This window comes from Cololabis saira, chromosome 15, assembly GCF_033807715.1.
Source record: "Cololabis saira isolate AMF1-May2022 chromosome 15, fColSai1.1, whole genome shotgun sequence".
Classification (NCBI taxonomy): domain Eukaryota; kingdom Metazoa; phylum Chordata; class Actinopteri; order Beloniformes; family Belonidae; genus Cololabis; species Cololabis saira.
The window spans coordinates 25,174,707-25,190,276 of record NC_084601.1 but is presented as its reverse complement, the minus strand read 5'-3'; the positions used below and the strand labels follow the sequence as shown (position 1 = coordinate 25,190,276).

Here is a 15,570-nt window from a genome sequence, read left to right as displayed (position 1 = left end):
TTGTGGACTTTGTCTATCGCCAGGCTAAGGCTAGAAATGACCCAAGCTTTGTCCTGTCAACTAACAGCCAGTCTTACAGCAAAAGTGAGAATGCTCCACCAAGATACAGTGGGTTCAAGTCTGCTGTATCTGTGCATAAGACAGATGTTTTTGCAACCACTGACGCAGATCGCACAGCAGAGACTGGGAGGAAAGAAAGTGACCCTGCTCGGTTTTGTCCCATCCACAATAAAACACATCCTCTGGCAAAATGTAGAGCTTTCAGAATGAAACCATTGCAAGAGCGTAAGAACATTCTGAAAGAACACAAGCGCTGCTTTAAGTGCTGCTCTCCAAACCACCTGGCTAAGGATTGCCAGGCAACGTTGACATGTACTGAATGCGGGAGTGACAGGCACTGCACTGCTATGCATCCTAGCACCTCTCAGCCTCAGCCCCCTCCTTCCTCACCCACACCAGAAGCAAAGGCAGAACCACAAGACAACGCTCCACTTGAGGTGACATCACGGTGCACTAAAGTCTGTGGTGAAGGTAGCCTCCCTCGGTCCTGTGCAAAGGTGTGCTTGGCACGGGTCTTCCCTAAGGGCCAAGCAGAGCGCTCCATCAAGGTGTACATCATATTGGACGATCAGAGCAACCGCTCACTGGCCCGCTCTGAGTTCTTCCATCTATTTGGGATTGAAGGCAACCTGTCGCCATATCTGATGAGGACGTGTGCCGGCACAACGGAAATGACTGGAAGGAAAGCGGTGGGCTTTCAAATCGAAGCAATAAACGGAGGTGAATGCCTGGATCTCCCACCTCTCATTGAGTGCAATGAGATAATGACAAATAAGTCAGAGATACCAACGCCAGAGGTGGCACTCGCACATGCACACTTAAAGCACATTGCTCCATACATTCCTGCGCTAGATCCTGATGCTCAGATGATGATCCTGCTGGGGAGAGACATGATACGTGTGCACAAGGTGAGGCAGCAAATAAATGGGCCTCACGATTCACCTTTTGCTCAGCGTCTGGACCTAGGCTGGGTAATTGTAGGTGAAGTATGCATTGACAATGCTCACAAGCCAACCGTAAATGTCTTCAGAACCCATATCCTGCAAAATGGACGTCCATCTCTCCTCACTCCTTGTCATAACAGCATCAGTGTCAAAGAGAAACCAAGCTACGGCGGGGAGCACAAGTATGGCCTCCCCGAGCGCACGTCAAAGCCCATGCCAGCTGGAGACAAACTAGGGCATTGGGTGTTCGAACGTACAGATCATGACAACAAGTGTGCCATGTCATTCGAGGATGAAACCTTCTTAAAAATTATGGATGAAGAAGTCCATCAGAACGAACTGAACTACTGGGTGGCTCCTTTGCCATTCAGGTCACCTCGTCCCTTGCTCCCAAACAACAGAGAGCAAGCGTTGTCCCGCCTCAGTTCTTTAAGACGCACTCTAAACAAAAACCCTGAGATGAAAGAGCAGTTTTCCTCCTTTATGGAAAAGCTGTTTGAAAACAAGCATGCAGAAAAGGCACCACCTGTCCCTGAGGAAAACGAATGCTGGTACTTGCCCATTTTTGGGGTGTACCATCCCCAGAAGCCAGGGCAAATACGCGTTGTGTTTGACTCAAGCGCCCAACAGCATGGTGTCTCCCTCAACTCAGTACTGCTGACAGGTCCTGACCTAAACAACACTCTCCTTGGTGTGTTACTACGGTTCAGGAAGGAGCTCTTCGCAGTCACTGCCGACATCCGTCAAATGTTTTACGGATTCCTGGTGAAACATGACCACAGGGATTTCTTAAGATTCCTATGGCATAAGGATAACGACCTGTCCAAGGAGGTAGAAGAGTACCGCATGCGTGTACATGTTTTCGGCAATAGCCCGTCCCCGGCGGTAGCCATACACGGTCTGCGGAGAGCTGCCCAGAAAGGTAAGCCAAAGTTTGGAGCCGACACCTGCCAGTTTGTTGAGCGGCATTTTTACGTGGACGACGGTCTCATATCGCTCCCAACGGAGTCCGCAGCTATAGACCTGATGAAGCGTACCTGTGCATCACTTGCAGAGTCGAACTTGAAACTGCACAAGATCGCATCAAACAGCATCACTGTGATGCAAGCCTTCGATCCAGAAGAACTGGCATCAGACATCAAAGACTTAGGTCTTGACGATGAAACCCTGCCTGCCCAAAGGAGCCTGGGTCTGTGCTGGGACATAAGCACGGATACCTTTACCTTCAAAGTAGCTGTTACTGACAAGCCTTACACTCGCCGAGGGGTGCTATCTGTCGTCAACAGCATCTTTGACCCCTTGGGATTCGCAGCTCCAGTGACCATTAGAGGCAGGTTGTTGTTGCGAGAGCTGTCTAATGGGATTCAGGATTGGGATGCCCCTCTTCCTGAAGAGAAAATGTCCACATGGGATACATGGAAATCATCACTACAGGAGCTGAGCAGCCTCCATGTCCCGCGCTGCTACATACCGATGTCACTTTCGAGAGCCACATACACAGAGCTGTGCATCTTTTGTGATGCCTCAAACTGGGCCATAGGGGCAGTAGCTTATTTACGAGCTGTCACTGAAGAAGGTCATGGTGAAGTGGGATTTGTGCTTGGAAAAGCAAAACTATCGCCGCTGCCAGAGCCCACAATTCCCCGTCTCGAGCTATGTGGAGCTGTCCTTGCGGTCGAGATGGCGGAGCTCATCTTGGATGAACTAGACCACAAACCAGATGCAGTAAAGTTCTACTGTGATAGCAGGGTGGTCCTAGGATACATCTGCAATAACTCAAAACGTTTCCACGTGTATGTGCATAATCGTGTGCATCGTATACGCCAGTCAACGTCCCCTAAGCAGTGGCACTATATCCCTTCAGGTCAGAACCCAGCAGATCTTGCCACCAGGTCTGTACCTGCATCACAGCTCATGGACACTATGTGGTTCAAGGGACCTGACTTCCTTTGCAAGCCTCCAGAGCCTGAAGTGTATGCGCCCTTTGAACTGATAGACCCTGAATTGGATGTGGAAGTCAAACCACAAGTAACTGCTCTCGCTACCCATGTCGAAGCCAGGGGACTCACATCTGAACGTTTCCAGCGGTTTTCCACATGGGAATCCTTACTAAGAGCAGTCGCCTTTCTGATTCACCAGACACGTTCTCGCAAGTCTGGTTCTACAGATGTATCGCAGCACGCTTGTAAGGGATGGCATCAGTGCAGCAAATCCCGCACTCCGGAAGAACTTGCATCTGCCAAGAGGCTCATTCTTGAGTCTGTTCAAAGAGATACATATCCAGACGAGTACGCTGCTCTTCAAGCAAACAAAGAAGTCTGTAGTTCAAGTTCAATCTTGAATCTCGACCCCTACATCAGCGATGGTCTACTGAGGGTGGGAGGACGTCTTAGACACGCTTCTATTGAGTCAGAGATGAAGAACCCAATCATCCTTCCAAGGCAAAGCCATGTAACCAAATTGCTTGTGAAACACCATCACATGGATGTGAAACATCAGGGACGACAGTTCACAGAAGGGGCCATTAGGGCGGCTGGACTGTGGATTGTGGCCGGCAAGAGGCTGATTAGTTCTATTCTCCATCACTGCGTAATATGCCGCAAACTCAGAGGGAAGATAGAAGTACAGAAGATGGCTGACCTCCCGCCAGAGCGGCTTGACACATCTCCACCTTTCACATACGTGGGCCTAGACGCATTTGGGCCGTGGACAGTGGTCACTCGTCGCACCCGAGGAGGTGCAGCTCACGACAAAAGGTGGGCCATTCTGTTTACATGTATGAGTACCAGGGGTGTACACATTGAGCTTATTGAATCTATGGACACTAGCAGTTGCATTAACGCATTGCGGAGATTCTTTGCAGTTAGAGGTCCAGCAAAGCAACTCTGGTCCGACAGGGGGACCAACTTTGTTGCTGCCAGTTCAGAACTGGGCATGGCACGTTCTGATGGAAAACAGGCCAGCATCTTGCAGTATCTCCATAGCAATGGCTGCACATGGAAGTTTAACCCCCCACACGCCTCCCACATGGGGGGAGTGTGGGAACGCATGATTGGCGTAACACGCAGAATCTTAGATTCCATGCTTTTGCAAGACAAGCATACCCGCCTGACGCATGAAGTACTTTGTACGCTGATGGCAGAGGTATCAGCAATAGTCAATGCAAGACCGCTGGTTCCCATCTCGTCTGATCCCTCAGCACCAGTTCTTCTTTCTCCTGCTATGCTCTTGACCCAGAAGCCAGGCTTAGCTGCTCCACCAGGAAACTTCACTGGGAAAGATCTCCTGAAACACCAGTGGAGACAAGTGCAGGCACTTGCCAATGAATTCTGGAGCCGCTGGAAAAATGAGTACATTAGCACTCTTCATTCAAGACGCAAGTGGCAGAAGACACGTCGCAATCTGCAACCCGGAGATATTGTGCTGGTTAAACAAAGTCAAGCACCAAGGAATGAATGGCCAATGGCTTTGGTCACATCAACCTTTCCAAGTAGTGATGGAAGGGTTCGCAAAGTTGAAGTGAAGACATCATCTCAAGGTACCTCAAAGACTTACCTGCGGCCCATCTCTGATGTCATTATCCTCCTAGAAAAGGACTAAGAAAAAGAGAATAAAAATGCAGTGACATTGATAATGCCAGACGGGGAGTGTTTTGCCCTCAGTTTAAGTTCATGCTTTAATTTCATGTAAGATGTGTAATATCCATTCTTTTGCTTTAATTTGTAGAAACCTGATGATGTGCTCTTATTTTGAATGCTAAGCTTTTATTTTGAAACAGTATCTGTGTGTAGCAATGCGTTATGGGATAAAGAAGCACCATTTTCTAATTAGACTCCATCAGGAAAATAAGCAGAGAAGCACATTGTGAAAGTTTTTGCTGTTTTCATCCTTTTTTGACACCCTCGAAAGCAATGGCTGTAAGTTTGAACAACATTTATTATTTATATACAGTTTTGTTTGGTTTATGTGAAGTTTGAAGCTAAAATAATTCATTTTGGTGAAGATTGATAATGCAATGCATCTTAATATGCATCTTAATATATGACCAGCATATATTGTGTCGCTAAGTGATGTTAGCAGTTATTGGCCAACTTTGTTAAAGCCATAGAGTAATTTTTCTATGATATCTAAGAAATATCTGTCTTTTTGTTTCCTGTTTATCACAGTTTCACTCGTAGTTTTCACCTGTCATGCTGAAGATTATTGCAAATAAAAGGAGCAAGGCGCTCGCTTTCCTGGCTCGTGAAAATCGAGTTTGGCTGTCTGTTCAACTTCGTTAACATACTGGGAGTATTTAAACACGATTGTGGGAACAGAACAGCATCCACGGAGCCAAAGTAACCTTTAAACCCCTTTGTTTATGGATTTCGCATCAGGGTGGTTCACAAATCTTAGTTTTATTATGTAGTCTTATTAGTATATAGTATTATTATCCATGTTTTGTGTGATATGAGTCAGTTGGAAGCTAATTAAACAATCTGAAGCCAACACTATTTTAAAGACAGTCGTTATTGTTTTTTTAGTAACTGCTGAATCAGCTCTAAGGTGATGATGTGATATCAGCTTACCATCTTAAAATGGTTGATGGTGGAATGCTCATGTGGAGCCTTTGATCCATCACTACCAGCTGAATGACTCGTGCTCTTATTCATCCACATATCCATAGTCATCCTCACAAAACTCCACTGTCCGGTTTTTTCTTTTCTTTTTTGTGATCAAATGTTTTTATTTATCTTTCATGATTTTCTTATTATAAACAGTGGCATCCACAACGATGTCAAACAAATATTAAACACATATTTTCACCCCCTTCCAAACCCACCCCTCGGACCTAAGCATTCAATGGAGACAATTAATAATTAATAATAAGGAAAACAGAAAAAAAGATAATACAACAATAAAAAAGAAGGACAAAATAAAACAAAGGCAAAACATAATATAGAAACTGGACAAGGATAGCTGCAACAAGGTAGTCTATATCAATTTTAAATACATCTTTCAAGTTTGGCTTTAATTTGATCTGTTGCCATACGCCAAAATAAAATATTTTGTTGTTTTGCATTATGGATTTGGGCTGTAGGTATTAGATAGATAATATCAAGAAAAGTCAAATACCAATGGGAGATCTTACTTCATCTTACTGCAATGATCTTTTTTTTTTGCTGCTGTTAGACCAGCAAGCAAAATTAGTTTTTGACATAGTGAAGCATTGATTGTGGAAAATTATTTAAAATAAGTGTTTGAGGGTTTACTGGAATATTCTGTATTGTTATCGAGGATAATGCAGTTGCAACCTGTTGCCAGAAGTTTGCAACAGGTTGCCATTCCCAGACCATGTGCATGAAATATGGGTCCCAGTCAGGTATATCCCTTCTCCATACTGTACAAGTATGGAGAAGGGATATAAGGGCTAAAGGTTTATATGACATTTTTAAAATATTACTGTTTTTTTAATACAGTTTTTTCTTTTCTTGTAGCCGTTTCGTGCCGGAAGCAGGATGGTGGGGCAGCAGACATCGAGGTCTGTCTGCAGTTCAGTAGCCCCATGCCGCCGCTCACTCAGCACTGTCAGCTGCCCTGCCAGGAAGAGTGCCAGCTGAGCAGCTGGTCCAAGTTCTCGCCCTGCACGGCCGACTGCGTGGGAGTCAGGAACCGTAAAAGGATCCTTTTGGGTCAGTGACCTCCAGAATACAACAAACTTTCATTCAGTTCCTTACAAAGTCGGTTTACTTTTTAACACCAACTCCCAACCACACAACTGTTCAGGGTACTTTACACAGAAACTATTGTCCAAACTATTAGCAATTTCTGGATGTCACAATTTCTGGATGTCACAATTTCTGGATGTCACATTTCTGGACGTCAAAGTCACAATAACAAACACAATCAGTGTGTTTACATGGAAAATTTAATTCCTCTTTAATTCAGAATTAAAATGAAATCCGATTTAATATGATTAAAAATGATCATGTAAACACCAAATTCCGAATGAAAATGGCCATTCTGAATTAAACTTAATTCCGAAGTAAGTGCAAGGTCTTTCAGTATCTCTGGATCTGAGCTACACAACTGTCAGGAGGAATTCTGCACCATTTGTAGGTTTTCAACCACACATATAAACTCATTTCACAAATTGGACTCCAGGTGTGACTCCAGGTGTGCAAATGACTGACTCCAAATTCTGTTGAAGTCACTCTACTGATTAATTTCCCTTTGTGAATGTTCGATGTGTGTGTTCAAAAAATAACCAGAAAATTGCAGTAGTTAAGTTTTTATCAGCTAAAGCAATTACCACCCTAAAAATGAGTAAACTGGAAATATTCTGCATGTGAACTCATTTGACAGGACACTTATCCTTCTGCGATACCTAAACCCACCAAAGCTCTTTTTTCTCTCTATTCAGGGAAGAGTAAAAAGCGTGAAGAGTGTAAGAACAACAAGATGTATCCCGTAAGCGAAACCCAGTACTGCCCATGTAATAAATACAACGCCCAGCCTGTTGGCAATTGGTCAGACTGTATCCTACCTGAGGGCAGCCGCACGGAGGGCCAAGTGGGCATGAAGATACAAGGTGACATCAAGGAGTGCGGTCAGGGATACCGCTACCAGGCCATGGTCTGCTATGACCAGGACAACCGCATTGTAGAAACATCTCGCTGCAACAGTCACGGTGAGTTTTTCCTCAAACAATCTTCTAACATCACCTGGTTCCAGATCTGGAAATCATTCCACTGCTGGAAGTAGACTAATGGCGCTTTTACACTAGTACCTACTCGGCTCTGCTCATCTCAGCTCGGCTCGACTCAACTTGGCCTGGTTTCTTTTCCATAACAATTCAGCATCTGGAGAAGTAGGAGGGTTGGAGTGAACATGCTGTGACGTATTTGATTGTGTGATCTAAACGGAGAAGACAACAACACTAAAGATGTAGAACCTGGAGGAAATTATACCATGTCAAAAAATGAGAGCGAGAGAGAGAGAGAGAGAGAGAGAGCGGCCTGCGGCAACAATTTTTTTTTTTTGTTTGTTTGTCTCAGCACTGCTGAAAAGTCAGCTGGAGCCGCGAGCAGCTATGAAGTGACAGAGCTCCTGGTAGATCTGGTCGTTCCTTATCGCCCATCGATCCCTTTTTAATTCTCTCCTCAGCCACCAGGTTTATGAACATCTGCACCTCAGAGTTGGATCACCAAACAGACTTTTGCTGCCATTGCCTGTTGAATAAAATGAACAAGAAGCCGCCGTCAGAGTCTCTCTTTCTCTGATGTCACATCCTGACTCAGACGTCTGACTCCAACCCCCCGACCAATCGGTGGCCTGTAGTGTGATGATGTCAGATACAGCCGACTCAGCCGCTTAGAACCTCGGCAGAGTAGAAACAGAAAAGTATCTACTCTGTACGTTATGGCCCTTTTGCACTAGTACTGGCTCAGCCCGACTTGGCTCGTCACGCCTCTACCCGCTTTGTCCCCGTTTGTTTTTCCACAGCCAGGGGAAAAGTGGGCAGGTTGGGGTGAAGCTGCTGTGACGTACTCGATTGGGCAACCGCTTTGTTCATGTCGGCGCTGATCAGAAATCAGATGGAGCCGCGAGCGGCTGAGAGTAAAACAGCCCGTCTACATCCCTTTTTTAATTCTCTCCTCAGCCACCAGGTTTATGAACATCTGCACCTCAGAGTTGGATCACCAAACAGACGTTTTGCGCTTTATAGTAAAATCGCCGCGAGTCGCCCTCGCACTGACTCCCGCTTCCTGATTCAAACGTCTGACGGCCCCGCCCCCCGACCAATCAGAGGCGTGGAGGGTGGTGACGTCAGAAATAGTCCCGGCTAAGCCTGATTAGAACCTCGCCAGAATGGTTACAGAAAAAGTATCTGCTTGGAGCGGCTCTACCCGCCTCAGCCCCTAGTGCAAAAGCGCAAGACGGGGCCGTGGCGGGTAGAACCGAGCTGAGGTGGGACTAGTGCGAAAGGGCCATTAGACCCCTAGTGGAAAAGAACCAAGGGGAGTCGAGTCGGGCTGAGTAGGTACTAGTGGAAAAGCACCATAAATAGTCTGGTAACACAAAACATAACTTTCTTTGTTACGTTTCGAATCAGTAGGCAGAAGGTTTTAGCAACTTTCAACTTGTACAAGAAGTCATTTGCATCCTTTTTACCTGATTTAATTAAATATTCACAAACCTGTACATATGTTTGGACATAGTCTTTATTTGTCTTGATATGGTGCATTTTAAGTGAGTTCAAAACAGCTTACTTGTACTGCCAATTCTCAATAAGTGCCAACAAGTTCAATAGACTTCAGTTCAATATAATTTAGTTAAGTCCATTTGTATTCAAATCAACAGTTCAGTCTAGATCACATCCATATAATGATAATTCATGGAAAATCTGCAGTCTGGGGCTTTTACAGCTTAATTACAGGGTCAGCTGAGCAAGCAGCTGAAGAATACATAACTCCCCCTCATCTCTTCATTTACCTTTTAATGTTTTTCCAAAATAAATTATATTCCAGTGCAAAACTCAATTTGATTCATAGAATTCCAACTCTGTCAGATCAAATGTTTCTTTTAGTGCTAGAATTGTACAGGACACTATACCCGGTGAACATCTTGGAAAACAATCATTGCTCCTTTCTGACTGGATAATGCCTGAAGATATCAATCGTCTACATCACAAACACCCACAACCCAGCAGCATTTCAACAGGGGGGCACTGAAGAGGTCAGCTGATGTGAAAAAAAACTCAAAGCTGTTATATTTAAAAGGAGCAATGGATTTTGTGACACTACGGAAGAGTATTCGGGCCAGGCAGGAGAAAAATAAAAATAATATTTTAGAGGGGGAAGATTTTTTTTTCATTATGCACTTCGAGAAAAAAGTAAAAAATGTCGAGAAAAAAAGTCGAAATATCGAGATTAATGTTGAAGTACAATTTCGAGAAAAAAGTCAAAATGTTGAAAAAAAAGTCAAAATTTCGTGAATAAAGTTGAAACGTTGAGAAAAAAGGCGAAATTTTGACTTTATTCACGAAATTGTATTTCAACATTATTCTCGACATTTCGACTTTTTTCTCCAAATTGTATTTCAACATTAATCTCGACATTTCAACTTTTTTCTCAACATTTCGACTTTTTACTCGAAGTGCACAATAAGAAAAAACTTCCCCTCTCAAATATTTTTTCTCCTGCATGGCCCTAATTAGACCCTCCAGAAAAACGCGGGCAAAAATCCTTGATTCTGCGGGCTAAAATCCTTGATTCCGCGGGCTAAAATCCTTGATTCCGCGGGCTAAAATCCTTGATTCCGCGGGCTAAAATCCTTGATTTTGCGGGCTAAAATCATTGATTATGCGATTAAATGTGCAGGTTTTTTTATGTGCTTTTATGCTGTGAAATTGCGGAATATGCTGGAAGTTGCGGAATATGCGGAAAGTTGCAAAATATGCTAAATATGCAAGAAGTTGCGGATTCGGCGCTGAGCTCTTCCCTCTTAAATTCAGCGGGTCGTCTGATCTGAGGTCGTAGGCGGAAAAAAAAAGGAGAGCGCGGGTGGAGAGGAGAGGGGCGGTGGCGGCCCGGGGGCCGGCCGCCTCTCTCCCTCCAGCCCGCGGCTCAGTGCTCGGGTGATTGCCGGGCGCGCCGGCGCGGCGAGGGGACGAGACAGAGCTCCGTCACCCCACGTGTCCGCCGCCACTATCCCCCAAGTGGATGGGAGCTCCGCCTCCGCCGGCCCTCGCGGGCGCAGTGGTACGCGGTCAGCGCGGATCCTGAGTCCACCGGCAGCCGCGCCCCCCGCGCAAGCGGGGGGACTCTCTTTTTCCTCTCACCCCCGCGGGTGAGAGCTGCTGTTTGGGGGGTGGCGGTTTCTGCGAGGGGTGCGGAGGTCCCCGGGCGGGTCCTGCACGTCGCGACCGGGTGTCCCGACATGTCACTCACAACACTCCCCCCTTTTTCCACTTTATGCGAAAATGTCAGCGATGATGCGGTGAAATCAAGCGAGCCCCGCATAATTCGCATATTCAGCGCGGACATATGCAATATTAACCCCAGTAAAAGTGATTTTTCTGCACCAGACATTGAAATCCATGGAAGGTCTGTAAATCCACGGACAGCCGTGAAATCCGCGAAAAATTCCGCGATCACGGAATCGCGGATTCCTGGAGGGTCTACCTAATACTCTTTCGTAGTGACACACATATGAAATCAATCAGTTTTGTAGCTTGGTACCATAAAAATCTCCATATAGAGGTTTGACTTAATGTACCAAAACTGGTCTAAATATTCCTCTTCAATAATAAGGAGAATCAGTGTAGGTTCCGCCTCCCATTTTACTTATAGTTCTTCGTAGGAAAAACATGTGAAAAACAACTGTGAAATCTTTCAGATACAGACCTAGACCTTTCAGGGCTTTATATGTTGAAGATTGTTGCTGATTACAAGAAGCTCAGATTGGAGAAAATTTAATCTCTTTATTGCAGGGTATATCGAGGAGGCTTGCATCATCCCCTGTCCATCTGACTGCAAACTTAGTGAGTGGTCCAACTGGTCCCGCTGCAGCAAATCATGTGGCAGTGGGGTCAAAGTTCGCTCCAAGTGGCTCAGAGAAAAGCCCTACAATGGTGGAAGACCATGTCCCAAACTGGACCATGTCAACCAGGTGAGCCGTGAGAATAAAAGTATATAACACCCTTTTGAATTCACTGCGTTTCTGTATTAATTTGCCTAACATGTGTTCAGATCTTCATCTAAGTCACAATAATAGAAAAAAACTCAATGTTTCTATCACAGAGACTGTTATATCTTCTTGTGTTTTTATTAAAAACACCCAATAATAGTACATTAAATCTGCAACAAAAATGTAAGTGAAACAAGAGACTAATGATTTAAACAAAAGCTGATTGGAGTTCAGTTAATGAAATGAGTTGGATGTGTGGTTTGGAGCTACTCCGATTAAGACTCAATTATTTGGCGTTTTCTGTTCGTGACAAACGTCTACTGATGTGAACCATACCTCACAAGAGGAAGAGTAATGATCAAGAGTTGTTGACCTGCAGACAACTGGAGGGACAGCTAAAGGTTTAACGACATCACTGAATCTGGAAACATCATTATAGAAGAGAAAATGAATTTCAGAAATCACCAAAAATCCACCTCAAAATGATGTCAGAAGAAATTGTGTAATGCCAACATTAAAAAATGTCATCCCACTGGTGCAGCATGGTGGAAGGACCATCATGTTTGGGTTTAGGGAACAGTTTTTGAAAGAGGAATGCTTAAAGTTCCTCCAATAGTTGGAGCTACTGGAAGAACGTGTCATAGCCTCAAAACAAGGTTTAACTAGCTGTAACTCCAAGTGTTCACTTAGTTTTTTTCCATTACTGAAAATGGTGTGTTCTACTGTATGTTATGACTTAGATGGAGATCATATCACATTTTATAGCAAATTAATTCAGAAGACCAGTAAATTACACAGTACACATTTGAGAAGAATTCCTGAATAAATGTTTGACTTTGTTGCTATATTAATCTATTACTACTATCTAAACTACTTTGTTTTTCTGTTGTCTTTCTTTCCTTTGGTGAATTCCATCTACAGGCTCAGGTAAATCCAATGTTCTTGTCTCTTACTCTTCTACCCTCATTTATACCTATTTTGAGACTTTAGCTATACTTATTTAGTGTACACACAAAAGTCCTCACTTCTTTCTTTTAATAAACTAGACTTTTCATGTCAATGGGCAGATGAGTAACCGTGATGCTTTCTTGTCAGGTGTACGAGGTGGTGCCCTGCCTCAGTTACTGTGGACAGTACGTCTGGGTGGCAGAACCCTGGAGCGTTTGGAAAGTCAGCAATGTGGATCTGAAGGTCAACTGTGGGGAAGGTGTTCAGACCAGAAAAACTAGGTAGGGAGACCTCAACTGTGTCTCCATGGGAAGACACAATAGACACTACTTGGTTTGTATTTTAAAATGTGTATGCAACGTTTCTAAAACCTATAACAATATAATATTTAGGGGTTATTAAAAAAGTCAATTCATTTTGCATTTCACCATAAAGTTCAATGTTCAAAGACTGCTACTAAAGATACGTATTTATTTTAAGTGGGAAAGGTTGGCAAGTGTCTTGAATGTTTTCCACTTGACAATAATCTTTCTCACAGTTCAACGCTGAACTGTTTGTTGTTTGGTAATGGTGTCACAACCTTTTTCAGATTTTCGCGCAGCAACAATTGCTGCACTTATACCATTGCTGTTGTAATCCCCTCCTGGCATTGTCCTTACACTGTGCTGTAAGGGGCATTGCAATTGAGTCTTATTTAGTCGACAGGAGTTTTTTTGTCCGACTTGGACATTTTTCTTCCAATGAGGCCCCACTTAAATATTTGGGTACCTCAAGGTTCTATTTTAGGCCATTTATTATTAGCTCCTTTATGAGCTTTAGTAACTCCATTTTTGAAAAATATATTGTGCCATTTCACTTTTGTTATGCAGATGACATCCAGATTTACTTACCTTAAAACCTGGTGGAGCCCGGTGTGTACAGTGCAAAAGATGGATGAAGCTAAACTTCCTCTGCGTAAATTAAGATAAAACAGAGGTCTTTCTGCTCAGGAAAACTGACCTGCTGACAGGATGCAGCAGTGCTGTTGGCCCACTGCATTTCTCTAACACTCCAAATTTAATTTGAAATCTTGTTGTTATCTTTAACGTAAATTTCAAATTTGAAAGACAGGTCAGTGCCGTAGTCTAGTCCAGTTTTTATCATCTGCTTATCAGTTTATCAGCAAAGTTAAGCCATCTCTCCTTCTTCTTCTCTAGCTGGTCCAGAATTTAGCTGCCCGCCTTTTAACAAGACGGTGTGAGCATATTACCCCAATTTTTCGCTTTCATTACTGGCTGCCTGTTTTTTTTAGAATTGCTTTTAAAAATGTACTCTTAGCTCTAAAATGCTTAAGTGGTCTGGCACCTCCTTATCTCTGAACTATTGCATTGACATCATCCGTGTACAGCCATGAAATCTAAAGATCTAATTCTCTTGGCTGTTCCTGGGACTCCACTCGTAACTAAGGGAGAAAGTGCCTTTTCAGTTGCTGCTCCTTAACTTTGGAATGGTCACCCTCTTTCTGTGAGGTCTGCCAGAACTTTCAATGATTTTAAATATCTTTCAAAAACTCATTTTTTCACACAGTTGAAAATGTTGCTTACTACTTTTATTTATATCTTTTGGTTTTATTTGTTGTATTTTTATTTACCTGTACAGCACTTTGATTGCCTTGTGGCATGTTAAAGCATTTTATAAATAAGGTTTTGATTGATTGATTGATTGATTGATTGATTGATTGATTGATTGATTGATTGATTGATTGATTGATTGATTGATTGGTTGGTTGGTTGGTTGGTTGGTTGATTGATTGATTGATTGATTGATTGATTGATTGATAACAGACCTGAATGGTTCAGACCAGCAAACTGAGAAAACGTTCTGCTTTCATAGAGGTGCTCACCTAGTAGGTGGTCTTGTAATCGAGTGATTTTGCAGTATCTGGCTTCTTAGCTTCTGAACTCCCAGGGTAGCATTTAAGCTTTTACTTAGTTTTCTTGCCCAACAGTTATACTTTTTGACTTTGTTTTGCTAAGGAAACTGATGCAACACCAGACCATCACTATTCTTCTATTCCTCTGGAGTATACAGTGTCTTCTCCTTCCCTAAAAATCTGATACTGATCAATACTGATTCAGAACATAAATCACAGTGTCATCTGCATATAAATTTAAATATAATTTAGAGTTCTAATACGTATTTGTGAATGTAGCTCTGTTTTGTAGTACTCGACAAATATTTACCACATTGATCCCTTGTCCTTGTGGTTCAATGAGCTACTGACCACCAATATTGTAGGAGATCTTGGGTGTCTAGCTAAGGTTGGTACCTTGCCCTTTATGCAATGAATTGCTCCAGATTCCTTGAATGGTTTAATTATATTATTTACTATAGTATTTCCAGCCTATCTTTGCCTCATTCTATCTATGAAGAAAATAGAGTTCAATGTCAGCCTAGAAAACATAAACAATTTGTGCTCAACAAAACTGTTAAAGATGGCTGTAAACCCTGCCCCAGATGCAAAAGTGTTGTAGACACACACACTAACTACAGCTTGAATCCATTTGCGAACAGGTGTATGCTCAACACCATAGACGGGCCATCTGAGTACGTGGAAGACTACCTGTGTGATCCAGAAGAGATGCCCCTGGGGGCTCGTAACAGCCACCTGCCCTGCCCAGAGGACTGTGTGTTATCAGACTGGGGAGTGTGGAGCCCATGTCCACTGGTAAGAACAGCCTGATATGATTTATAATTAATTTTTTGTTCTGTATAAGAAGTTTGCAACAATCAAGTTGATAATAATAATAATCATAATAATAAAAAAATAATAATAATAATAATTAAAGCTGCAAGCAGCGATGAACGGGCCCTCGCACTCATGGCCACCGTCCCCCATAAGCATATCAGAAATTACACCACCCACGACTTCCTATGTCAAACCATTCAAAAGTTATAGCAGAAAATA

The 15,570-nt window shown here is 43.3% G+C and overlaps 1 protein-coding gene across 1 annotated transcript in view; it reads left to right on the top strand.

The window, feature by feature from the left end:
• Positions 1 to 15,570, top strand: part of thsd7aa (thrombospondin, type I, domain containing 7Aa) — a 115,480-nt gene that overhangs the window by 69,845 nt on the left and 30,065 nt on the right. Inside the window, exons 12-17 of the mRNA XM_061741162.1 lie at positions 6,482 to 6,676; positions 7,408 to 7,674; positions 11,479 to 11,657; positions 12,597 to 12,602; positions 12,771 to 12,904; positions 15,177 to 15,330. Coding sequence (XP_061597146.1) covers positions 6,482 to 6,676; positions 7,408 to 7,674; positions 11,479 to 11,657; positions 12,597 to 12,602; positions 12,771 to 12,904; positions 15,177 to 15,330 — 935 coding nt within the window. The remainder of the gene's footprint in view (positions 1 to 6,481; positions 6,677 to 7,407; positions 7,675 to 11,478; positions 11,658 to 12,596; positions 12,603 to 12,770; positions 12,905 to 15,176; positions 15,331 to 15,570) is intronic.